The sequence below is a fragment of the Gopherus evgoodei genome, chromosome 1 (assembly GCF_007399415.2).
Source record: "Gopherus evgoodei ecotype Sinaloan lineage chromosome 1, rGopEvg1_v1.p, whole genome shotgun sequence".
Lineage (NCBI taxonomy): Eukaryota > Metazoa > Chordata > Testudines > Testudinidae > Gopherus > Gopherus evgoodei.
Genome location: NC_044322.1, coordinates 368,367,866 through 368,394,941, shown reverse-complemented (window position 1 = coordinate 368,394,941; position 27,076 = coordinate 368,367,866). Strand labels below are relative to the sequence as shown.

General features: G+C 55.1%; 1 protein-coding gene across 1 annotated transcript; it reads right to left on the bottom strand.

The window, feature by feature from the left end:
- Nucleotides 1-440: 440 nt before the first annotated feature.
- Nucleotides 441-25,877, bottom strand: LOC115637987 (C-type lectin BpLec-like). The gene is given in 7 exon segments (XM_030539619.1): nucleotides 441-565; nucleotides 9,006-9,117; nucleotides 11,016-11,156; nucleotides 22,024-22,055; nucleotides 22,058-22,135; nucleotides 24,229-24,308; nucleotides 25,692-25,877. Coding segments are annotated over 7 exon segments (594 nt in total). The 5' UTR covers nucleotides 25,775-25,877; the 3' UTR covers nucleotides 441-497.
- Between the last annotated feature and the right edge of the window lie 1,199 nt (nucleotides 25,878-27,076).

The window sequence follows — 27,076 nt, the reverse complement described above, 5'->3', positions numbered from 1 at the left end:
TAAATTCTTTCTTTGAACCCTCCAAAACAGGACAGGAGGGAAGAGTGCCCAAGGCAGGGAGCTAGATGAATGGGCCATGTCTCAGGGGTAGCGATGCCCTATGTTTTACTAGAAGGTCAGGGCCCTCATTCCTTGTTCATTCCCTTTCCTGCCCTCAGGGACTGGCTCTGGGGTGCTGAGGCTGGGCCAGGCAACACAGGGAACTGTCCATGCCAGAGTCAGGAACACGAGAAGGAGACACATACTGTGCTGAATGCTGGAGGGAAAGTTTATTATCACTTCACTGTGCTGAGATTGCTGAGAAGAGCAGAGCGTGGGGTGCCACAGGGAGAGAAGGGGGCAGAGCAGAGCGGAGTGACACAGCGTAACTCAGCCATGCTTTGCAGAAGGGACTTCGTGCTGGGGACACAGGATCTGGTCTCCCAGGGGAGCCGAGGGACTCGATTCACTCAGAGCCCAGGTACTGGGAGCCCTCTGGTCCAGGCAAGCTGCCTCCCCTAGGGTTTGTGCTTACAAACAAAAGAGAATCTCCAATCACAGGGATAATCGTGCCATTTTTGAAAACCTAGAAAGAAAACAGAAATGACCCCTGGGTGGGGCAGGCTGGGCCGTTCCTGCTCATACAGTGACCCATCCCCGCCCGTTCCATGCCCCTCGGAGAAGATCCCAGCTCCTGTGCACAGCCCTGAGGAAGAGGAGGGTGGGATGGAGCCCTGAGCACCCCAGATTGGGGCAGCTCCATCCTGCAAAGAGAGGCCGAGGCTCAGTGTGAAAGGGGGAGATGGTCCATGTGCTACTGCTCCTACCTCCCCCACCCCAGCCAGAGGGCAGAGGAGAGAGCGAGAGCCCTGCCCCGGGACTGGGGCACCCGCTCAAAACTGGGCTGCTCCCTCCTCCCTGCTGAGTGCGCTGCCCCACAGCCAGGCCCCCTGCATGCCCTGCCCACCTGGGTCTGGTTACACCATGGGAACCTTTGTCCTAGGCAGGGCTCAGCGCGTGCAGAGGGGATGTGCCCAGGAGTCAGTGTCACCGGCCTGCTGTGCACGGAGCAGCACGTTCCTCCCTCAGACCCCCTTACCCCTCTGCTCGGGGGTGTCTGTGCCCATGTCCGGGGGCTGCCCGGCAGTAGTATTCCTGCGTAGTCAGGCCAGAGAGAGCCCAGGGAAGGACAGTCCTGGGGCTGGGCTGTGTGGGCTCAGCCCCTCAGCAGCACCCCAGGCCCAGCAGGGAGCTCCGCGGGGGGTATAGGCCGTTCTCAGTGCCCTGTTCCCTTGGATGCGGGTTTCTGCTGCTCTTTGACTCTATCCTCATCCACTGACTGATGGACACTGAGCTTGTAACTCAAGACTGTATCATGATGCACACATACCAGGGGCTCCATTAAGGTTACATGGGCAGCCTTAGTCTCGCACTTCCTTGACTTTGGGACATTCATGTTCCTTAAACATAATGTTTTGGGTGCAATTTCGGAATAGTTCATAAAAGTATCAAAGAATTAGTATTTTAGTAAAATATGAATCAATTACTACAGAGCCCAGTGCTCAATTGGCTGCTTGTTACCACAGCGTGTGACTGTCTAACACACCCGGCTCATGGCAGGCCCAGGCCCGTCCCAGTGATCAATGGAACTGGTCTGAGATCCCCAGCCCTGCCCCTCGCTCCCCACACCCACTGGCACTGCAGGCCCCACACAGACACAGCCCTCAGTGATCGGGCCAGGCAGGGGATTCGTTGTGAATTTCACCCCTCTCCTGTTCACAGCCTGTCTGCAAAGTGACCCCTCGAATCCACCAACACTGTCTAGTCCAGGGGTTCTCAAACTTGGGGTTCTGACCCTCATGGAGTCACGAGGTGGTTACATGGGGGTTGCAAGCTGCCAGCTCTGTGGGGTGACAGCCCCGAGTCCCCATTACATTAAATGACCCCTCTCGTTGTGAATGTATAACGGGGGTCACGCTCAGGCTGGCTGTGCGACAGGGGGCACCAATACAAAAAGGTTTAAAAACCTGGGCTGGTCGCTGTCGCCGTCTGGGCTATTTGGAACTTCTTCCCCTCCCGCTGGCGCTGTGAGCACCCGGTCACGTACCCCACCGACAGGGTCTGCTGCCTGGCTGCAGCTTTTGCTGACGATCCCCTCGTGGAGCCAGTTTCCATGGGAACAGTCATTAGTGCTCAATCTGTGAACACTCTGAAACTGCACAGCACTTTCATGAGCAGCCGCTTGTGTGTGAATGCTTGTGTGAGAGGGGCAAAATGCAGCTCTGGTTCCCACATCATTGTGTGGATCAGTGTTTGCACAGCAGGGGTGCAACAGCGACTCAGAGCCATCACCCGTTAACAGCTCAGCAGAGTCCCTATCTGGGGCCAGGGGTGTGCATGTGAGGGTACGTCTTCACTACCGGCCGTATCGGCGGGTAGCAATCGATTTCTTGAGGATCGATATATCGCGTCTCATCTAGATGCGATATATCAATCCCCAAACATGCTCCTGTCAACTCTGGAACTCCACCAATGCGAACGGCGGTAGCGGAGTCGACAGGGGGAGCCGCGGACATGGATCCCACGCCGTGAGGACGGTAGGTAACGCGATCTAAGATACTTTGACTTCAGCTACGCTATTCACGTAGCTGAAGTTGCGTATCTTAGATCGATCCTGCCCCCTAGTGTAGACCAGCCCTCAGTATGTCTCTGCTACCTGTCACTGGAGCAGACACATGAACTGACCCAGGGGAGCTAGTAAGCAGCAGTTCTTCTTCAAGTGATTGCTCATATCCATTCCAGTTAGGTGTGCGCGCCGCGCGTGCACGTTCTTCGGAAGATTTTTACCCTAGCAACTCCAGTGGGCCAGCAGGTCGCCCTCTAGAGTGGCGCCACTATGGCGCCTGATATATACCCCTGCCGGCCCACCCGCTCCTTAGTTCCTTCTTACCGCCGTGTGGGTCGTTGGAACTGTGGAGCGCGGCATAGCTGTCCTTCACGTCCCTAGCTCTCCATTGTCTCGTTGTTCTACTAGTTGTATATAGTTATAGTTGTAGTTAGAGTTTATAATATTAGTTGATAGTTGTATTACTTGTTGTATATAGCTAGCGGGCTTGGGCTCTAGCCCTTCCCCGCGCCCAGCGCCGGGCTCATGCCCGGTTCGCCAGGGTTCAAACAGTGCTCGGCCTGCAAGAAGCCGATGCCAATGAGCGATCCCCACGACGCCTGCTTGAAGTCCCTTGGGGAATTGCATATCTCTGAAACGTGCCGCATCTGTAAGGCATTTAAGCCAAGAACAAAGAAGGAGAGGGATCAGCGCTTAAAGACTCTCCTAATGGAAGCAGTGCTTAACCCTCCGGCCTCGACGCGGAGTGCCGGCTCCGCACTGGCACCAGACCGCGCCGGCTCCGGGAAAACGCCTCGGCACCGGCCCTCCCTGGCACCGGGGCCCGACGCAAGGCCTTCGACGTCTGCCACTCCAGCCAAGCAGACTCGGACGGAGCGCCTGGCACCGACTGCTGCTTGGCACCGATGACAGGGATTCCGTCGACTCTGGGCCCAGGAGATCTGTCGAGTCCGGTCCCTCACAGCTCCCCCATAAGATCTGGGGTCGAGCTAATGGTCCCCTCGACGCCGGAGACATTTGCTTCGGCTCGGGACCTGATTGCGTTGACTGAGCCTACGCTGCCTCAACCCCCGGTGCCTCCGGTGCGGGTCTACAATCAAAAGGCAAGCCTGTGGCCATACGAGCACCGTCTCTGATTTCACCAAGCCGGCACCGATCCCCATCACGGTCCCGGCACCATGGATGATCTCGCTCAGGGCGCCACTCGCAGTCCCGGCACCGCTCTCCGCGGCGGTACCGGTCGTACTCGCGGCACCGGTCCTCTTCAAGATGGTCCCTATACTCCCGGCACCGCTCTGGCTCGAGCCACCGCTACTGGCGCCGAGATTCGAGAAGCCGCTCCCATCGTCGGCGTTCTACATCCCGGTCGACCTCCCGGCACCGTGCTGGTGGCAGGTCCCAGTCTCGATCCAGCACCGACATGACTCCCGGCACCGGTCCCGGCACCGAGGAGTCTCCGCCGTCTAGACCAAGGGACCCATATCAGTCCTGTTCGGCTCCAACCCTGGCCGTCCCGACAGCTGTCTGTCTCCTCTCAACAGACAGCAGTATGCTATGGACGCTGACAGACCTGCTGCTCTCTTCCATGATCCCCCCCTCAGGAGCATGGACCGCAGCAATGGGGCTTCTGGACTCCCCTGGGCATATCATCAAGCCCAAGGGCCTCAGCAGGTTCCCCTGCATTCAACATCATCGGAACAACAGGGCTCCGGAGGGCACATTGTCTCGTCCCCCCACTTCCCCTGCAGAGGGGGTTTGTCTTACCATTGGGATCCTGATCTCCCTCCAGAGCCGGAGACCCTGCTCCAGATGGAGCCTCATGCAGATCCACTCCTGCCGGGGTGTCTCCTCATCATCCTCCCCGGATGAGGCAGTGGCTGGAACAACATCCACCAGCCCTCCTCCGCTCAACCTCAGGCGCGATCAGGACCTCCTCAGGCGCGTGGCGCAGAACATGAACTAACAGGCTGAGGAGATCTCTGAAACTGAGGATCCGGTGGCGAGCATATTATCTGCAGATGCACCCAAGCGGGTCGCCCTTCCCTTTATCCGGACCATTCAGGCCAATGCCACTACCATCTGGCAGTCACCGGCGTCCGTTCCCCCCACGGCACACGGCGTGGAATGCAACACATGGTGCCCCTCAAAAGGGTATGAGTACCTCTATGTTCACCCGCCGCCATGCTCCCTCGTCATGCAATCTGTGAACGAGAGGGAGCGTCACGGACAACAGGCCCCGGCACCAAAGTCTAAGGAAGCAAGGTGCATGGACCTGCTTGGCCAAAAGGTCTATTCTGCGGGCGCCCTCCAGCTTCGGGTGTCCAATCAACAAGCTTTCCTTAGCTGCTACACTTACAACACCTGGGTGGCAGTGGACAAATTCAAGGAGTTGCTTCCGCAAGATGCGCGTCAGGAATTCGCGGCGATCCTTGACGAGGGCAAGAAAGTAGCAAGAATTTCCCTGCAAGCATCTTTGGACGCAGAAGATTCGTCCTCCAGGACTCTAGCTTCTGGCGTTACCATGTGCCGAATTTCCTGGCTACAGGTCTCTGGCCTTTCTCCGGAACTCCGGTACACCATACAGGATTTCCCGTTTGAAGGCCAGGGCCTGTTCTCGGACAAGACGGACCCCAGGCTACAAAGCCTTAAAGACATAGGGTCATTATGTGCACCCTGGGGATGCACACACCAGTCACCCAGCGCAGACCCTTCCGGCCTCAACAACAACGCTGGCCCTACCCTCAGCCCCGCCAGAGGCAGGACTTCGCCAGACGTCCAAGTAGGAACGGCCGGCGTAGACAATCGGGCAACCAAGGAGGGCAAAACCAGAGCTCCTCCGAGGCCCCCTCTGGACCAAAACCTTCATTTTGAAGGTGCGCCCGAGGGCGCTGCACCAGTTTCCCTCCGGATCCGTCCCCCTCCCTTTTCCAACCGTCCTTCGTTTTTTCTCTCGGCGTGGTCCCGTCTAACATCCGACCGATGGGTCTTACGCACATTGCAAGTTGGATACCATCTGTAGTTTGTTTCACACCCTCCCTCCCGCCCCCCTCGTCCCTCTTCAGGGACCCCTCTCACGAGCAACTCCTCCTTCAGGAGGTGCGAACGCTCCTCGACAAAGGAGCCGTGGAGGAGGTTCCAGAAGCCGAGCGGGGCAAAGGGTTTTATTCCCGTTACTTTCTCATCCCCAAAGCCAAGGGAGGCCTCAGGCCTATCCTCTACCTGCGGGAACTCAACAGATACGTGGTGAAGTTGAAGTTCCATATGATATCCTTGGGGACCATTATCCCATCCTTGGATCCTGGAGACTGGTACGTCGCCCTCAACATGCAAGACGCATACTTTCATATAGCCATCTTCCCGCCACACAAACGGTTCCTTCGGTTCTTGGTCAACCGCTGCCACTATCAATTCGCGGTCCTCCCGTTCGGCCTCTCCACGGCCCCGAGGGTGTTCACCAAATGTATGGCTGTAGTCGTCACCCACCTTCGTCGCAGTCGTATACATGTATTTCCGTACCTCGATGACTGGCTGATACGGGGATCATCAGAGGCTCAAGTCCTCAGCCACGTCTGCATGGTCAGCAGTCTTTTCGCGAGTTTGGGTCTAATCCTCAATATAGAAAAGTCAACACTAATCCCCACTCAGCGGATAGAGTTTATAGGAGCCCTTCTAGACTCTACTCTGGCCAGAGCCGTTCTTCCTCTATCAAGGTTCCAGAACTTGACAGCCATTATATGACGACTGCAGGCAGCACCCTTGACCTCCATACGCACGTGCCTGACTCTATTGGGCCACATGGCGGCCTGCATGTTTGTCACGGGATATTGCACGTCTTCGCATGAGGCCCCTCCAGTCCTGCTCATCAGTCAGTACCAGTCCGGCCAGGCACCTTCTGGACGCGATTGTCACCGTTCCTCAGGACATATTAGGTTCCCTGCAGTGGTGGCTGACCAGTCCGTGGTGTGCGCGAGGATACCGTTCCATCTGCCCCCAGCCATCGGTGTCCCTGACAACGGATGCCTCAAATCTAGGTTAGGGGACCCTGAGGACCCAAGGCCGGTGGTCCCCCATGAACTAGCCCTCCATATCAACGTACGGGAATTGAGGGCAGTCCGCCTTGCTTGCCAGACATTTCCATCATCAACTTCAGGAGCGCTGTGTCTCGGTATTCACCGAGTATTCCCCGGGGAGGAAGGAGATGCATGAGGTGAATAGAGTGGGCTATACAAAAGTCCAGAGTCTCACGGCCTCCTGACACAGGGCAGAAGACCTCAGTGCCGCCCTGCTTGTTGATATAATACAATGACCATGTATTATATCAACAAGCAGCACAACAACAACCCCCCGGGGTTCGGAACACGCTGGCGGTATCATCTGAGGCGATCCTTCCTTTCCCACGAGTGGTCCCTTCATCCGGACGTCGCCCTTTCGCTCTTCCAGAGGTGGGGATGTCCCCGGATGGACCTCTTCACGTCCCGAGGGAACAGGAAGTGCCAGATGTTTTGCTCCTTTCAAGGCCGGGAACCCTGTTCGGTGGCAGACGCCTTCCTTATTCCGTGGACGACGCATCTGTTCTACGCATTCCCCCCGTTCCTGCTCGTCCCACAAGGTCCTTCTGAAGGTGAGCAGGGACAGAGGCCTGCTTGATCTGGATAGCTCCAGCATGGCCCAGGCAGCACTGGTATTCCATGTTGCTGGACCTGTCTCGGGCCGACCCTGTCCCCCTGCCTCTTCACCTGGACCTGATCACCCAGCACCACGGCAGGCTACGTCACCCAGACCTGCAATCACTGCACCTCACGGCGTGGCTCCTGAGTGGCTGACCAGATCTGAACTCCGCTGCTCTACCCCATTGCGGCAGGTGCTCCTGGGCAGTAGGAAGCCTTCCACCAGAGCTACATATTCGGCCAAATGGAAGCGCTTCATCTGCTGGTGGGCGGAACGGGGTATCCTTCTCACCGAGATCTCCATTGCCAGTATCCTAGGCTACATCTGGTCTCTCAAGCAACAGGGCCTGGCGATATCATCTCTCTGGGTTCACCTGGCGGCCATCTCCACTTTTCACTGGGGGGGGATGGCCGCTCGGTTTTCTCTCACCCTGTGGTGACGAGATTCCTTAAAGGCTTGGAGCGTCTCTACCCCCAGGTTCGACGCCCTACCCCTACCTGGGACCTGAACCTAGTTCTGACCCAGCTCATGTCCCCTCCATTTGAGCCATTAGCGACTTGCTCCCTGCTCTGTCTCTCCTGGAAGACTGCCTTCCTGGTGGCCATCACCTCAGCCAGACGGGTGTCGGAGCTCCGGGCTCTCACGGTAGATCCCTCGTATACTGTGTTCCACTGGGACAAGGTGCAGCTGAGACCGCACCCAGCCTTTCTCCCCAAGGTGGTCTAGGCCTTTCACGTCAACCAGGAGATTTTTCTCCCTGTCTTTTTCCCGAAACCTCATTCGTGATGCAGGGAGCAACAGCTTCACTTAATGGACATCCGCCGGGCGCTCGCCTTTTATATAGAGAGAACCAAACCGTTCCGCAAATCCCCCCAGCTCTTTGTGGCGGTAGCGGAACGCGTCAAAGGGTTACCTGTTTCCTCTCAAAGAATCTCCTCGTGGGTAACGTCCTGTATCCGAGCCTGCTATGACTTGGCTCATACTCCTCCTGGTCACGTGACTGCGCACTCTACCAGGGCTCAAGCCTCATCGCTGGCTTTCCTCACCCACGTCCCCATCCAGGAAATCTGTCGGGCAGCAACCTGGTCATCGGTCCACACCTTTGCTTCCCACTGTGCCCTGGTCCAGCAGTCCAGAGATGACGCGCCTTCGGCTCTGCAGTGCTCCATGCCGCGACTTCTCACTCCGACCCCACCACCTAGGTAAGGCTTGGGAGTCACCTACCTGGAATGGATGTGAGCAATCACTCGAAGAAGAAAAGACAGTTACTCACCTTTGTAACTGTTGTTCTTCGAGATGTGTTGCTCACATCCATTCCACACCCACCCTCCTTCCCCACTGTCGGAGTAGCCGGCAAGAAGGAACTGAGGAGCGGGTGGGCCGGCAGGGGTATATATCGAGCACCATGACGGCGCCACTCTAGGGGGCGACCTGCCGGCCCACCGGAGTTGCTAGGGTAAAAATCTTCCGACGAACGTGCACGCGCGGCGCACACACCTACCTGGAATGGATATGAGCAACACATCTGGAAGAACACCAGTTACAAAGGTGAGTAACCGTCTTTTTTACCAGGTGAGACAAGGGGTTCTCTCCTGACTGCCCTCCCAGCATGGGGCAGGGAAGAGAGAGGAGCAAGGATCTGTGCTTCAGAGTGCGCAGGATCAGAACCTGTGTGGTCAGGGCGCTGCCGGGGTTCCCCTTGTAGGTGCATGGGTCTGATCCACCGACTCACCTGGATGTTCTAACACCACACAGTGCTCGTTTTTTCTCGGACTATCAGGTTGCCCATTACCCCAAGCTGTGAAACTGAGCATGGAATTATCTGACCATCTCCAGCTTTGATTCTGCAGAGACAAAGGAGAGCAGAGCCCTGTCAAACCCAAGGTTACACAGCTAGAGACGTGCCCCAGAGCCGAGGGGCCATGGGCAGGGCATGGGCAGAGGCTGCCCAGTGACACTGAGACACTGATCATCGCTATGAAATGTCAGTGCTGACAACCAGGGCTACATTTACTGGCAGCTGAAGTTACAACAGGGCTTTCCCAACTCTCAGAAGCATGAAAATAGTGAGTGAAGGGAGAGACTTCAGCACCCCCTGCCCCTGCCATCCCCACATCGCCGAGGGGAGTGCACCCCAACCTGCCTGCGGGTTCTACGTCCATCTCCAGCACAGCCCAACCGGCAACACCTGCAGCGTCATCCCATGTGCTGTCCCGCAGCCCCACGTTGCTGCCCCTGGTCTCGCTCATGTGCACAGACCCATGCGACGATGCTCCCAAAGCCCAGCCACAGGAGAGTTACTCTGCTCCCCGCTGCAGAGATCACGGCGGTCGGTCTGGGGGACAGGGGTGCTGGATGAAGCTGGGGGTCGCACTGTCAGGGATCAGGGGCTGCAGCAGAATTAGTCACCTGGGGACGCACCCAACACAGACAGCCGGCTGCAGGCCACCGCCTGACTGCACCCCCTGCCTAGGCAGGAAGGGCAGCTGGCCGGCTTTAGCCCAGCAGCTCTGGGTTGCTCCGTGTGTTCATGCCACGGCCGCCATCCTCCCTGTGCCTGCTGCTCCTCCCCGTGCTCCTGTCCTGCTCCAGCCCTGCTCCTCCTCCTGCTCCTGCTTGTTTCCCAGCCCTGCTCCTGCCAGTCCTGGCCGCCTCAGCTTGCTCCTGGTCCCAGATTCCTTACCCTGACCCTGGGCTGCGGCTCTGACTCTTGATGTGCCCCTGGATCCCCCTGTCCCACTCTACACTTGACCCCTCCAGGAGTGAAAGTCTGTGACATGGCCAAGGAGGTTTTTGTCTCTGGCTTTTTATCACGGTGAGAAGTGAGGGGGCCAAGAGCAGTAGGGCGTGTTTAGCAAGTGACGACAGCCTGTCAGCTGGAGGGAGCCTCATGCAGCAGTCAGCGCCGTCCTTGTGCAAGTCGCACGTCACATACACAACACGCACAGTATCCCTGCCGGCGTTCTGCCCCTGACTCCACGGGGAGAAGCAGCTGCTGAGCAGGGCCCCAGGGAGAGACACTAATGAGCCAACCTGTTTTCTGGACTAGAGACTGGACTGGAGACACCACCCCCCCCGCCCCACCACTGGCCTGCAGAGCCCTGACTGGCAACTGGACTGGCCCAGGGCCAAACAAGAGCCGTGGTGGCTCCCTTTCTGTAAGTGATGAAGCCTCTGTAGCCAGGGGGGATCTGCAACCTCCCCGTTCCCGCCAGCCCCAGTCATTGCCCTTTCCTGAGCCTGTGTCGGGTGGGTATCGGGACCCACCGGGGCTCCCCCTACAGGCCTGGAGCTGACGCGCCGCTGGCCAGGTGACCCCCCCATCACTGGGCCCACCCTGAGGACGAATACACAGAGCGACAGCATTCCCAGGGCTCTGCTGCCCTCGCATTGGTCGCTCTGCCCGGGGCTGCCCCTTTCCCCGAGCCCTCGTCTAGACGTCTTGTCTGTGTGAGCTGGAGCTGATTCTCGTGCCGGGCATGTATGGCCGGGGTGGTGGGTCCCTGGGCGTTAGTGTCACGAACGTGAATATTAGTAACAGCAGTTTATACTCTGCACCGGGCGCTGGGGATCGATCCTGTGACTGAAAACCCAGTCAGTTACAGCCCCTTTTCACCCCGTTCCAATGGAAACCCTGCTCTGGTGCCACCCCTGCCCCAAACAACAACCTCACTGAGCAAAGACCCAGAGCCCAGGGGCTGGGGAGGGGCTGCCAGAGGCAGAGTGGGCACCAGGCACTCACATGCTTAGGGTCTGAGAGTCCGATCCAGACGAGACTGCACTTTTTGTGGTACCGCTTGATGTAATGGGCCAGCATTTTATTTTCTCCACGACTATGAATGGAGGCGAGATGGGCCCTGTGCCTTTGGTGCTGGCAATGAGCCTGGGAGAAGAAATAACAAAGCTAGTTACTCCCCATCCCCCCTGGCAGGGAGCAGCAGGAGTCAGTCCAGCTCTGTTCTGGGGCCCTGCCCCCAGGCAGCAAGGGCTGTGAGGGACAGGACCCCGTGTTAGCACCTCTCCCCTCCCCCAGGACCAATGGGGGGGGGAACAGGTAGAGCCGCCTGCCTCCCTCCATCCCCCTTCACCTTACAGCCCCCACCCCACTCCGCACCGCCACAGCCACCCTGTGCTCTGCTGGTGTCACCCAATCCCTCCCGCTCCAGCTCCTGGACTCTGCTCTGAGCACTGGTCTGCCCTGGGCCATGGCTCTTCCAGACACACCCGCTGTCATGCTGGGAGGAGAGTACAGGTGGGGCGGATGAAGGGCACTGTGCTGACCCAGGCACTCAGACTCTGCAAGGCGCTCGGCTTGTGCCCGTGAGCAATTAGCACCACATGACCTCAGTGCAGCCCTGGCCAAGGGGATTTCCTGGCAGATCTCACAGTGTCCTGGAGCCCGGGCTGCAGCTCAAGCCCGGAAGCCTACACAGCAATGAAACTGCCCCACAGCCCGAGCCCTGTGAGCCTGAGTCAGCTGGCACAGGGAAGCCATGGATTTTTCTGTACTGTGTAGACAGACCCATGTGGATCTGTTCTCTCGGCCCAGGGCTATTCAGGCTCTTTCTCAGGGACGTAGAGACAAAACAAAATCAGTGCAGGTGAAGGCTGCCGGTGAGAGTAAGATTGCTGGAGCGGTAAATAGTGACAAACGCATCAGGTCTACGCAGAGATCAGGATCACACAGTGAGCTGGGCTGATGTGATCCATGTGCGCTTTAATAAGGGGCAGCTCTAGGCACCAGCAAAGTAAGCACCTGCTTGGGGCAGCCCATTTGCAGGGGCGGCAGGGATCCAGCGTGGGAGCTGAAAACTAGCAGGGGGCCCTGGGAGCTGTAGTTCCTTGGTTAGCTCCCTGCCTGTAGAGCCAGCCCTGGAGCAAGGAAAGAACTACATTTCCCAGCATGCCCTTGGCCACCATCAACTGGAAAGGAAGGAGGGGGACCTCATGCGGCAGCGTGCTGTGAGTGGAGAGTGGTGGGGAGACCATATTGTAACATTCAAAAACCAGGACACTCAATGGGGAGGGAAGCCCCCCCCGCCACCATCCACTCCCTCCGACTGCCGCCCACAGAAACCCCAACCCATCCAACCCCCACGGCTCCCTGTCCCCTGATCACCCCTTGCCCCTAACTGCCCCCCAGGACCCCACCCCCTATCTAAGCGCCGCTGGTCCTTGTCCCCTGATTGCCCCCTCCCAGGACCCCTGCCCCTAACTGCCCCCAGGACCCACCCCATATCTAAGCCTCCCTTCTCCTTGTCCCCTGATTGCCCCTCCTGGACCCCCCACAACTCCCCCCCTAGGACCCACCCCCTGCCTATCCCCACTGACAAACCCCTGGGACTCCCATGCCTATCCAATCGCTGCCTGTCCCCAACTGCACCCCCAACCCCTGACCCATCTAACCCCCTCTTCTCCCTGCCTGACTGCTCCCCAAACCTCTGCCCCATCCAAACCCCCTGCTCCCTGTCCCTTGACTGCCCCCCCAACCCCCTATCCCTTCTCCAACCCCCCAGTCCCCTTACCATGCCACTCAGACCAGCGTGTCTGGCTCCACGCAATGTCAGACACGCTGCTGCATACACGCTGTGGTGCTCCCCCGTGGAGCCCACAGCCCCCCCCCAAACACACCCAGCACCTGCCTTCCAGATTTGAACACCTCAAAATTCAGGAGTGCTCAAGCTCAGATTGGGCAGCTGTTACTTCATTTCTCCCAAATCAAATACACTGATCCACTGTAACTTGCTGTAGGAAAAGTAGGATAAAATTGAGCAAGAAATGCTTCCCAGTGGTTATCAGGACTGGAATTGCTATTTTCAACAGCCATTGCCGTTCGTTTAAAAGGAAGACAGTGATACTCCATTGGCATATTCCCCAGAGAAAGAAAGAGTGGAACAAAAGAATAATAAAGGCACCTCAACTTTTCCTCATTTATGGAGGACAGTCTATAATACGCATCCAGAGATCCTCCAATCACACAAGCTGAAAATTGTTCCACTTCACTGCAGCTCTGTAACCATATGGGAACCCATCCTGGCTGTGTTCTGTGCACATCCAAAATTCCTGCTGAATGACCTGCCCTGGGAGCGAGTTACCAGTGACCCAGGGCTGCGGTGGAAGGAGGGTGCAGGTGGGGGGAGGAGAGCCCAGGGCTGGGGTAGCAGGAGGTGTGTTGGGGGGGAGAGCCCAGGGCTGGGCAGCAAGGGGTTGCAGCGAGGAGCCCAGGCTGGGAGGGGGGCAGCCAAACATTTTTTGCTTGGGGCGGCAAAAAACCTAGAGCCGGCCCTGACTTTAATACAACTAAACGCAGGGTTGCACGGCCAGGAACCAAGGCAGCTGGCCACATTGACAGCCGGGGAATGTAGCCTGGGAGCTGGGACTGAAAAGCATTGAGGGGTCATGGCCACAACCAGCTCAATGTGAGCTCTGAGTGCCGTGCTGCACAAGAGGGCAGGTGTGAGCCTTGAACGTGCAGGCACACGCACAGGCGGTGGGTGAAACTTCCCCTCGGGGAGGCTTGCTCCTGTCCCGCCCCTTCTGCCTATAGCTCTGCCCAGACTCCACCCCTGCTCCGCCCCCAGCCCCACCTGCTGCTGACTCCACGCTCACCTCTTCACCCCCCACAAGTTCCCCCTCTCCTTTAACTTCCTCACCCTCCCTGCCACACTCCCTGCCATCACAAGATACCTCTCCCCTCCTCACCCTGCTGCTGGCCCCACTGCCGCGAGATCCTCCCATTGTCACCTTAAAGCACTAATAACATTTCCCTGTGGGAACTGAACAGCTATAGACCCATCGCCAGATGGATTCTCACTGTGTGGCAGAGTTTGGTGCATACTGTATAGATAGACTTGGTTTTTCAGGCTACTTGCACCAACCTGAAGCCTAATCTCTCCTTTTTCAAAAGGGTTTGTCCCTGACAGCCTGCGTTAAGGCTGTACTTTAATCACCTTTCTTCCACAGAATTCCCTGCCAGGTTCACTTACTTAAACTGGGTTGGAATAAAACAACTAGATCAAGAAATAAACTCACTGGCTATGTCTGCTCCTCCTTGAGCGAGGTTAGTGAAAAATACTTCTTCTGGGTAGAGAATAACTCGCATGGCATGGTACCAAGTATCAGGGGGTAGCTGTGTTAGTCTGAATCCACAAAAACAATGAGGAGTCTGGTGGCACCTTAAAGACTAACAGATTTATCTGGGCATCACTTTTCCTGGGTAAAAAACCCACCTATTCAGATGCATGGAGAATTACTGACAGGTCACATAGCATGGGAATTACTGACCGGTCGTTTGGAAACAGTTTTTAACCCAAATAACACACTTTCCTATAATATAAAAGCCAGATGAATGTGACCAAAGGCTTCCTGGGCCTTGAAAAATGCCTGTTTAATGGTTTCATTAACGCTTTAATGGCCCATTAACACTTGCAATGATCTGCTACTAGGTCTCTGGAAGGCTATTTCACTTGTGTTACTCAGAGCATAAGAACATAAGAATGACCTTACTGGGTCAGACCAAAGGTCCATCTAGCCCACTATCCTGTCTGCTGACGGTGGCCAATGCCAGATGCCCCAGAGGGAAGGGAATGAACAGAACAGGGAATCATCAAGTGATCCATACCCTGTCGCCCATTTCCAGCTTCTGACAGAGGCTAGGGACACCACCTGCCCATCCTGGTTAATAGCCGTTGATGGGCCTATAGTCAGGGATCCCCTCCATTCCCCTCTTCACTCACCCCACTGCTGCTGGCTCGCCGCTCACATCCTCAAACGCCCCAGAGAGCCCAAGGGGAGGGAGGTGAGGACAAGGGACAGGGCCAGCTGCGGGGAGCTCTGAAAGGGGGTGGAATGGAGGAGAGGAGAAGAAAGGAGGAAGACTCACCAGGCAGCAGCAGCTGGTGGTAGGAGCCTCGTGGAAGGGTCAGAGCAGGGAGGGGAAGAGGCAAGGGGGGAGCCACCACAGCGCAGGGTGATCGCGTTGGAGCAGGGATGAGGTGTTAAAGGTATAGAGCACTAGTAAGACCAGCACTGGGCACCGTGTTCCGGTCTGGGATCCTCTCCTCAGGCAGGACGTTAACAAATTGGAGAGCTCAGAAAAGAGCTCCAAGAACGACATGAGGTCTGGAAAACCTGCCTCACAGAGGGAGACTTGCAGGAAAGCCAGAAGATTTCTGACTGTCCCTCTTTCCAGGCTCAGCTTCCCATAGAGACATGGCCAGGGTTTAGCATAATAGATGCCCTGGGGAGGCGCTGTCCCTGGGCCAGCTGCCAGCCCAGCTGGGCACTCCTGCTACCGGCCTTTCCCCTCCGCCAGCTCCATAGGATAGGAAGCCTTCCCTGGCTCCTAACTGAGGTCCCCACAGACGGCCTTACCCTGTCCCCATGCCGCAGACACAGCCCTGCTAGGTATGGGTCTGTGACCTGCCTCTGTTCTATGCCAACCCGGAGCAACTGGCTCCCAGTCCTGCTGGAAAGGTATAACAAGTGGGGTTCCGCAGGGGTCTGTTTTGGGACTGGCTCTGTTCAATATCTTCATCAACGATTTAGATGTTGGCATAGAAAGTACGCTTATTAAGTTTGCGGATGATACCAAACTGGGAGGGATTGCAACTGCTTTGGAGGACAGGGTCAAAATTCAAAATGATCTGGACAAATTGGAGAAATGGTCTGAGGTAAACAGGATGAAGTTCAATAAAGATAAATGCAAAGTGCTCCACTTAGGAAGGAACAATCATTTCACACATACAGAATGGGAAGAGACTGTCTAGGAAGGAGTATGGCAAAGAAATCTAGGGTCATAGTACCACAAACTTAATATGAGTGAACAGTGTGATACTGTTGCAAAAAAAGCAAACGTGATTCTGGGATGCATTAACAGTGTGTTGTAGACAAGACACGAGAGTCATTCTTCCGCTTTACTCTGTGCTGGTTAGGCCTCAACTGGAGTATTGTGTCCAGTTCTGGGCACCGCATTTCAAGAAAGATGTGGAGACATTGGAGAGGGTCCAGAGAAGCAACGAGAATGATGAAAGGTCTTGAGAACATGACCTATGAAGGAATCTGAAACAATTGGGCTTGTTTAGTCTAGAAAAGAGAAGACTGAGAGGGACATGATAGCAGTTTTCAGGTATCTAAAAGGGTGTCATCAGGAGGGAGAAACTTGTTCACCTTAGCCTCCAATGATAGAACAAGAAGCAATGGGCTTAAACTGCAGCAAGGGAGATTTAGGTTGGACATTAGGAAAAAGTTCCTAACTGTCAGGGTAGTTAAACACTGGAATAGATTGCCAAGGGAGGTTGTGGAATCTCCATCTCTGGAGATATTTAAGAGTAGGTTAGATAAATGTCTATTAGGGATGGTCTAGACAGTATTTGGTCCTGCCATGAGGGCAGGGGACTGGACTCTCGAGGTCCCTTCCAGCTCTAGAGTCTGTGAGTCTATGAACTGCTCCCACAATAGCTACAGGCCAAAGCACTAAAGAGCATTGCATGGGCACTGCAGAGTGGAGACAGCAGAAACCCCAGTTCCCCCAGCCCCCAGAGCACAAGCATGGGGAATTACCAGCCCCATGGTCACAGCCACGTGCACCCAGTGCCCACACAGCATTCCACAGCATTAAAGTAGGGATGTACCACCACCCAGCTGACCTGGATGGTGATAGTGACTGGGAGATTAGAGGAGCTAGAAAAATTAAAAAAAAAACAATGGGGAATTTCATCTATCCCTTATCACTATCCCCTACACACTAGGTACTATCCACTGGGTAAAAACAAGGAGGAGTCCTTGTGGCAATTTAGAGACTAACAATTTATTTGGTCATAAGCTTTCAGCGGCTAAAACCCACTACATAAGATGCATGGAGTGGAAAATACAATAGGCAGGTGTGTATTACAGCACATGAAAAGATGGGAGTTGCCTTACCAAACTGGGGATCAGTGCTAACAAGGCCAATTCAAACACTGTGAATGTGGCCCATTCCCAACAGTTGACCAGAATGTGTGAGTATCAACAGAGGGAAAATTACTTTTTGTAGTGATCCAGCCTGTCATAAACAGATAGTTAAGAGTTAATAGAACAAAAGTACTTCATGTCTCTTTTGCCTTTAAAGGGTTAACAAGTTCAGTGAGCCTGGCTGTCACCTGACCAGAGGACCAATCAGGGGACAGGAGACTTTCAAATCTTGAGGAGGGAAGTTTTTGTGTGTGCTGTTAGTGTTTGGTTGTTGTTCACTCTGGGTTCTGAGAGTAACCAGACGTGCAACCAGGTTTCTCTCCAATCTCTCCGATACAGGCTCTTATATGTCCAGAATAGTGAGTACTAGGTAGATAAGGCGAGTTAGGCTTATGTTTGTTTTCTTTATTTGCAAATGTGTATTTGGCTGGAAGGAGTTCAAATTTGTATTTGCTAAGGATTTTAATTTGTACTTGTATACTTAGGCTGGGAGGGTGTTCCCAGTGTCTTTAGCTGAAAGACCCTGTAACATATTCCATCTTCAATTTACAAAGATAATTTTTACTGTTTTTCTTTCTTTAATTAAAAGCTTTTCTGTTTAAGAACCTGATTGTTTTTTTTTTTTATTCTGGTGAGACCCCGAGGACTGGGTCTGGATCCACCAGGGAACTGATGGGGAGAAAGAAGGGAAGGGGGAGAGAAAGGTTAATTTCTCTCTGTGTTAGGTATCAGAGGGGTAGCCGTGTTAGTCTGGATCTGTAAAAGCAGCAAAGAATCCTGTGGCACCTTATAGACTAACAGACGTTTTGGAGCATGAGCTTTCGTGGGTGAATTCCCACTTCGTCAGATGTCAGAGAGAAGGAGGAGGGAAGGTGAATTTTCCTCTCTGTTTTAAGATTCAAGGAGTTTGAATCACACAGTGATCTTCCAGGGTAACCCAGGGAGGGGAAGCCTGGAGAGGTAACGGTGAGGGAAAGGGTTTACTTTCCTTGTGTTAAGATCCAGAGGGTGGGTCTTGGGGGTCCCTGGGCAAGGTTTTGGGGGACCAGAGTGTACCAGACACTGGAATTCCTGGTTGGTGGCAGCGCTACAAGTTCTAAGCTGGTAATTGAGCTTAGAGGAATTCATGCTGGTACCCCATCTTTTGGATGCTAAGGTTCAGAGTGGGGGTTTATACCATGACACAGCCACTCTCAGTCTTTATTCAGGCCTAATTTGATGGTGTCAGCCAGGCCCTAAAATAGAACCTCATTTGCGCCAATCCCTCAGACAGAGACAAAAATCTACAGGATCTCTATCAAGTGGTCTAAAAACGACAATACCAACCTGGAGAAGTGAAGAAACAGATTGACAGAGCCAGAAGAGTACCCAGAAGTCACCTACTACAGGACAGGTCCAAGGAAGAAAGTAATACACCCCCACTAGCCGTCACCTTCAGCCCCCCAACTAAAACCTCTCCAGTGCATCATCAAGGATCTACAACCTATCCTGAAGGATGATCCCTCACTAACAGACCTTGGGAGACAGGCCAGTCCTTGACTACAGACAGCCCTCCAAGCTGAAGCAAATACTCACCAGCAACTACATACCACAAAACAAAAACACCAACCCAGGAACCAAACCCTACAACAAACCCCAGTGCCAACTCTGTCCATATACCTATTCAAGGGATGCCTTCATAGGACCTAATCACATCAGCCAGACCATCCAGGGCTCATCCACCTGCACATCTACCAATGTGATATATGCCATCGTGTGCCAGCAATGCCCCTCTGCCATGTACATTGGCCAAACCAGACAGTCTCTATGCTAAAGAATAAATGGACACAAATCAGAAATCAAGTATTGTAACATTCAAAAACCAGTAGGAGAGCATGTCAATCTCCCTGGACACTCAATAACAGACTTAAAAGTGGCCATTCTTCAACAAAAAAGGTTGAAAACCAGACTTCACTGAGAAACTGCTGAATTAGAATTAATTTGCAAACGACACCATCAAATTAGGTTGTCAACATATTTTTTGTCAAGGGGATTATGCCTCACTAACCTATGAGAGTTCTTTGAGGGGGTCAACAGCCATGTGAAACAGAGTGATCCAGTGGGTCTAGTGTAGTTAGATATTCAGAAAGTCTTTGACAAGGTCCTTCACCAAAAGCTCTTAAGCAAAGTAAGCTGTCATGGGACAAGAGGCAAGGTTCTCTAATGGATCAGTAACTGGTTAAAAGAAACAAAGGGTAGGAATAAATGGTTAGTTTTCAGAATGGAGAGAGGTAAAAAGTCGTGTCCCTCAGGGGTCTGTACTGGGATCAGTGCTATTCAACATATTCAATAATGATCCGGAAAAAGGAGTTAACAGAGAGGTGGAAAATTGTGCAGATGATACAAAACTATGTAAGATAGTTAAGTCCAAAGCAGGCTGTGAAAAAGTTACAAAGGGATCTCACAAACTGGGTGACTGGACAACAAAATCGCAGATGAAAGTCAATGCGGATAAATGCAAAGTAATGCGCATTGGGAAACATAATCCCAACTATACATATAAATGATGGATTCTAAATTACTGTTACCACTCAAGAAAGAGATTTTGTAGTCCTTGTGGATAGTTCTCTGAAAACATCCACTTCCTGTGCAACGACAGTCAAAAAAGCAACAGAATGCTGGGAATCACTAAGAAAGGGATAGATAATAAGACAGAAATACCAAACTGCCTCTATAGAATCCATGGTGTGCCCACACCTTGATACTGCGTGCAGATCTGGTCACCTCTTCTCAAAAAAGATATATTGGACTTGGAAAAGGTACAGAGAAGGGCAACAAAATGATTAGGGGTATGGAACAGCTTCTGTATGAGAAGAGATTAGTAAACCTGGGATCTTTCAGCTTGGAAAAGAGATGACTGAGTGAGATATGAGAGAGATCTATAAAATCATGACTGTTGCGGAGAAAGTAATAAGAGAACGTTATTTACCTCCTCATTACAGAAGAACTAAGGGTCACAAAATGAATGAAATGAATAGGCAGCGGGTTTAAAACAAACGAAAGGAAGTATTTCTTCACACAATGCAGTCAAGTTGTGCAACTCTTTGCTAGAGGATGTTGTGAAGGCCAAGGCTATAACAGGGTTCAAAAAGAGCTAGTTAAGTTCATGGAAGATAGGTCCATCAATGACTATTAGCCAGGATGGGGGAGGGATGTTGTCCCTAGCCTCTGTCTGCCAGAAGCTGGGAATGGCAAAGGGGCTGGATCACTTGATTATTGACCTTTTCTGTTCATTCCCTCTGAAGCACCCAGCATGGCAGGCAGGATATTGGGCTAGATGGCCCATTGGTCTCACTCAGTATGGTTGATCTTATGCACACAGGGCCCCATCACCACCCTCATGTCCTGTGCAGCGACTCCCTGGCCACATGCCAGCCAACAATAGGGATTGAACTGGAGACCTTCAGCACAGCTCTGCCATCGGAGCTAAGGGAGCTGCTCTGGTAACACCGAGTAAGGAGCAGACGCTTCCTGAGCCGGCTGCTAGAGGGAGACATGAACCCCACCTGGGCCCAGACCGTCCCTGGTAGACACAGCTCATGAACAAGCATGTTTAGGTCAGAGGAGATAGTGCCCCACTGGAGGCTACGTTTACGTGTGTTCTGCTCTCCAGCCAGGCCAGGGCAGGTGTTCCCTCACAGCCTGTTCCCAGGGCTCTGTCTGGGGCAGTGGGGAAATGTGCCAACCCTGGGCTCCCACCTAGGGTTGCAGGCATCTGGTTTTGACCAGAAGAACTGTTTGCAAAGGGACCCTGGTGGCTCCAGTTGGCACTGCCTACCAGGCCATTAAAAGTCCAGTCAGCAGCGCAGTGGGGGCCCAGGGCTAAGGCAGGCTCCCTACCTGCCCTGACTCCACATGGCTCCCGGAAGCAGCCACCAGGTCCCTGCAGCCCCTAGGCACATGGGCAGCCAGGGAAGCTCCCCGTGCTGCCCCTTCCCCTAGTGCCGGTTCCACAGCTCCCATTGGCTGGGAACCGCAACCAATGGGAGCTTTGGGGCAGCACGCTGAGTCTCCCTGGCCACCAATATGAGTAGGACCCGCAGGGACCTGGCAGCCACTGTTTGGGAGCTGCAGTAAGCACTGCCAAGACCCCATATCCCAAACCCTCTACCACACCCCAATCCCCTGCCCCAGCCCGGAGTCTCCTGCCCAATCTCCCTCCTAGAGCCCACCAACCTGCACACACCCCACCCCGTGCCCAGCCCTGAGTCCCCTCCTGCACCCCAAACTCTTATCCCAGCCCCACACAGAGCCCAAACCCCAAATGGAGTCCACATGCCTCCTGCATGCCAACTCCTCAGTTCCAGCCTGGACCCCCTCCTCCACCCCAAACCCTTCATCCTCAGCCCCGCCCTAGAGCCCATACCCCCCAGCCCAGAGCCCATAACCCGCTGTACTCCAACCCACTTCCCCAGCTCAGGGGCGCTCCCACCCAAAAATCCCTCATCCCGGTGCCCACCCCAGAGCCTGCACTCACCACCCTCCCACACCCCAACCCTTGCCCCAGCCTGTGAAAGTGAGTGAGGGGTGCGGGAGAGTGACAGAGGATGGTGGGGATGGAGCAAGTGGGGGCAGGGCCTCAGAGAGGGGCGAGGCAGTGCGCTTAGAAATATGGCAACCCTACCCCCACCCCTCCCACCAGAGCAGATTTCCCAGCTCAGCCCAGTTCACTGACTCTGATATTCACCCTAAACAGCCCCATCCGCCCAGCCTCCATATCCAGCCCTGCACCCCTGAGTCCCACTGCCCCAGCCTCTCACCTCAGCCTCCATCCAGTCTTCTTTTTGTGGAAGTATCGATAGCAGGTGTCATGGAAGGAGAGCCAGCCTCTGGGACACGACATAGCCTGTGCCTCTGCTGAGAGAGAGGGGGCTGGGGGCATGATGGGGACAGGACACTGTGTTAGAGGCTGTTTCAGAGGCAGAGCCGTGGCTTTCCCATTAGCACAAATAACATTGGGACCCAGTCTGGGGCTGTCATGGTATAATCCCCCACTCTGAACCTTAGCATCCAAAACCTGCCTGGGGATCCCCAAGACCCAGACCCCTTGGATCTTAACACAAGGAAAGTAAACCCTTTCCCTCATCGTTGCCTCTCCCAGGTTTCCCCTCCCTGGGTTACCTGGAAGATCACTGTGTGATTCAAACTCCTTGAATCACAAACAGAGAGGACAATTCACCTTCCCCCCGCTCTTCTCTCTCCCTCTCCCAGACTCTCCCTGAGAGAGACAGTAATCCTGACACAGAGAGAAATTAGCCTCTCTCTCCCCCTTCCCTCCTTTCTCCCCACCAATTCCCTGGTGATCCAGACCCAGTCCCCGGGGTCTCACCAGAATAAAAAAACAATCAGGTTCTAAACAAGAAAAGCTTTTAATTAAAGAAAGAAAGAAAACAATAAAAATTATCTTTGTAAATTGAAGATGAATATGTTACAGGGTCTTTCAGCTATAGACACTGGGAACACCCTCCAGCCTAAGTATACAAGTACAAAATAAAATCCTTCCGCCAAATACACATTTGCAAATAAAGAAACACACCATAAGCCTAACTCGCTTTATCTACCTCCGTACTCACTATTCTGAACTTATAAGAGCCTGTATCGGAGAGATTGGAGAGAAACCTGGTTGCACGTCTGGTCCCTCTGAGCCCCCAGAGTGAACAACAACCAAACACTAACAGCACACACACAAACTTCCCTCCTCAAGATTTGAAAGTCTCCTGTCCCCGATTGATCCTCTGGTCAGGTGACAGCCAGGCTCACTGTCCTTGTTAACCCTTTCCAGGCAAAGAGATATGAAGCACTTCTGTTCTATTAACTCCTACTTATCTGTTTATGCTAGGGGCTGTGTCTGGCTGGCAGGACCCTCCAGGCCCTGGCGCTGCAGGAAGAAACTGGGTTTGCCCAGACCCTAGACTGGCAGAACGAGGCCCCTGGAATCCAGCCCTGAGCAGGGATCCCAGCAGGGCAGGGCCTCTGGGTTCGCATGGGATGTTGGCTCCTTTCCCATGGCTCCCTGGGGGAGACAAAGGAGCCAGTGACTGTGGGGTTGCTGATAGACCCTCCCTGCCCCAGGGAACTGGGAAATATGGAGCTGCCAGCCACAGTGTTCCCCATTGTGGTGCAACCCTCGGGCAGAGGGAATTCCTGCCACTCTGAGCTTCTCCCCCCTCCCCTTGGGCCATGCAGGACAGTGGGGCCAGGGAAGCCGGAAGGGGGGCAAGAAGAGAACAACCAAGGCCACTGGGTGAAGCTGGGGGAGCAATGAGGGTTGGCACAGACTGGGACTAGAGAGGAAATCGGGAGCAGGGGTCCAGTTCTGGATGGAAGAATCTGGGGGGTTGGAGGAGGAGGGAAGGGAGAGAGGTGCCCAGGGAGATGGTTCATAGAGGGGGGATAGCAGGGATCTATGGGGCTGGGGCAGAGGGGAGGGGAACACTGGGCAGGCCCTGCCCTTCTCAGTCCTGGGGACACAGAGGGACGGGGTTGAGCCGTGTCCCAGCAGGGAGAGGGAACGGGACAGTCTGAGGAGAAAGACACAGTGTGCAGGGAATGGGGCAGCTCAGCCAGAACCAGAGGCCAGATGGGGGAGAAGCTGGGGCTGGAGTGGAGCCATGAGCAGCCCCTGGAGAGGGACCCTGTGGGGACACGGCCGGCCAGTGGGAGGGGACCACGGGAGGGTAGGATGGGAGCCTGGAGCTGACGGGGGCTGAGCGCCCATTGCCCGGGGACTGGCCCCACCCAATCCTCATGGGAAGAGCCAACCCTGAGGGGCCTTTCACCCACCTTCCCTCACCCGCTCCCTGGGGAGGGGCTGCAGGGCCTGGGCTCCCCCCGGGCAGTGACCCCCAGCAGCTGGAGATGGGCAGTGGCTCTGGGAGCAATGAGGGAAATGAATTCACTTCCCAGTTCCCACCATGGGAACCAGCACCTGGGGACTCCAGCTCCAAGGGCTGAGTGGGACTCACCTGCCAGGGAGGGATTAAAGATCAGGCAGCCGAGGAGGCAGAGGCTGAAGTAGGTGACTGGCTCCATCTTCTCACTTCCCCTGGGGAGAAAACACACCAGGGAGATGGGACCATGAGAGCCTGAGACGCTCCCTGGAGCAGCCCCCCTTCTCACATGGGGCATTTCCCAGGGGGAGGTGCCTAGATCCTGGGACAGTTTGCTAAAGCACCTGGCTGGGCTGGAAGGACCCTGAGAGGGATCCCGTCCCCCAGCCAAGAGGCACCGAGCTCAGAGCCCATCTGCCTGGGTCCAAACGGCCCTTCCTCTTTCACCCCTCACTGAGCTGGGCCCCAGGGACAGAACTGGACACCCACCACGGAGCCAGGTCCCAGCTCCTCAGTGGCTGGGCTCTGCAAGCAGCATCTCCAGGGACTCCCCAGACCAGGGCTGCAGGTGGGGAGAAGAGGGGTCAGCAGGGAGGCCGTGGTCACTCAGATGGGATCTGGGTCCCAGGCCACAGGGTCCCATTTGCAGAGCAAAGCAGTTCTCAGATGGATTCTCCCACTGCCCCTCTCTCCCCAGTGCTGGGGCTGGCAGGTCCCCTCGGTAACCACCTACATGGAAGTTGGAGGGAGGGCGCAGGTGGCAGTAGGGCTGCCCGGGGGGGGGGGGGAAAGTGGGGCAATTTGTCCCAGGCCCCGGGCCCCACAGGGGCCACCATGAGAATATAGTATTGCAACTTTTTTTTATGGAAGGGGCCCCCGAAATTGCTTTGCCCCAGGCCCCCTGAATCCTCTGGGCAGCCCTGGGTAGCAGTGGGGGAGAGTTTGGAAGAAGCCTCAGTGCCACCAGGATGGAGGCCAGTCTGTGTGCACAGGGCTGGAATGCCAGCTGCAGGTGCAGCACCTCTGCAATCGTTCTCTGACTAGAGAGCTGGGTTAGTGGTAGAGACTTGGAGCCTCTCGTGTTATCACCCAGCACCTGGTACACGAAACACCAACTGACCTCGCCCCGGGGCCTTTTCCCCACAAACAGGTGTTTGAATCACACTCATATTTCCAGCTCCGGGATCATGTGTCTGGAAAGCCAACACCATGTGGTTGGGGTGGCGGGGAGGGGCGGGGTTATAGTTACTGCACCCCATGGTGGGGGCTGGGACCCCCATTGCACCATGACTGGAAGAAGGAGTCAAATGGGAGAGCCGCCCTGCACAGCGATGCTCCAGCAGGGACTGGACACAGGACTGGAGGCTGGACCCAGCTCCTGGAGGGGCAGAGCGCTGGGCACAGCTCCGCAGGGTGTTAGGGTGCCACGTGCAGGGCTGTGCTGGGTGGGAGGAAAGGGTGAGGCAGAGACGGCCCCAGGGTCAGGGCTCAGGGAACACACACGGGATACGCTTGGCCACCCACCCCCGTAAAAGATCAGCTGCCGCCAGCCCCCCAGCGCAGGAGGAGGAAGAAGCTGGAGGAAGCCAGGGTCTCACCTGAGTGACTCGCTGGGCAGCTGCTCTGGTGCAAGGCCAGTCCAAGTGCAGCCTGCATGGGACACTGGCCGGGCCCGGGGCATTTATAGACCAGTGTGGGGAGGGGACCGGGTGTCAGTACTGAACATGCAGATCTGAGCCGATGGCAGCTACAATCATTTAACGCCCAGGCAAACCGAGCTAAGAGAAGCCAGGACCCAGCCACCAGCCGGGCTTTGAGCAAGAGGAAGTGTTTGTCAGGGCTGAGATAACAAATAAAATAAAAGCTGTTTCCTTCCCCCTCCCCACCCACCATCGGTCAGCGCTGAGGTCAGTGTGGCTGTGGGGAGCCATCGTGCCCTGGCCCTGACTGGTCCAACTGCTCACGTCCATCTTGTCCCATGGAAAGTTAAGGGCAGAGCCCCAGGGAGTGTAAATCAGCTGGAGTCCCCCTGCAGTCAGTGGGGGGATCCCCAGTGGGTACAGGCTGCTGTGGGGCTATTGGAGTCCTTGGGGTCAGAGCCCCAGAGGGTGGGCCTTGCTCAGAGCTCCGCTGGAATCACCGGGGCTAGAACCCCAGTGGGTGAGAATTGGCCAGAGCTCCACGGGGGTCACTGGACTCACAGCAGCTGGGGCCTGGCCCCCATCAGTGCAGGGTAGAACAGCAACTTTCCCAATTCCCAGCCCTCAAGCCCGGGGAGCACTCGGCCCATCACGCGCCCTGTGCTTGGCTCCTCAGCGCCCTGAACTGAGTGTTGTCATTTCCACCTGTGCAAAGAGACTGTGAAATGCACCATCCTCCCTGGGCGGCGATTTACACGTACCAGGCCCTGGTGTAAATGGTGACGTATGGAGCCGGGGACAGTCAGGTCCACGAGGACTGGATTGTGAGTGCTGCCTGTGGCCGAGGGGTTGGCCCTGTTCTGGGCTGCCCAGGCTCCCTTGGGTCCATCTTTCTGCTGCATTTCAAGGGAGCCCATTACCCTGCTATGTAGGTGCTGACTGTGGCCCAATGAAAGCGGTGTCAGACTTGCCCCGAAGTGACTCTGATCTCACATGTCTGTGGTTTGGCTGCTTGTGTCTGGGGCTAGTGAGGCTGTTTAAAGGCCAGGCACAGCGCAGACCCTGTGAATTCGTGACACCTGGTAACTTCCCTCATCTCATTTCCAAGCACCAGCTGACTCCTACTGTGAATTTTATGCATAGATTGCAAGGCCAGGAGGAACCAATGGGATCACCTGGTCTGACTGCCGTAAAACACAGGCCAGAGACCTGCCCCACAATAGTGCCTAGAGTGGAGCTGTTAGAAAAACATCCAGTGTCGGTTTTAAAATTGCCCGTGATGGAGAATCCACCACGACCCTGGGGAAGTTGTTCCAGTTACTCTCACTGGCAAAAATTTCTGC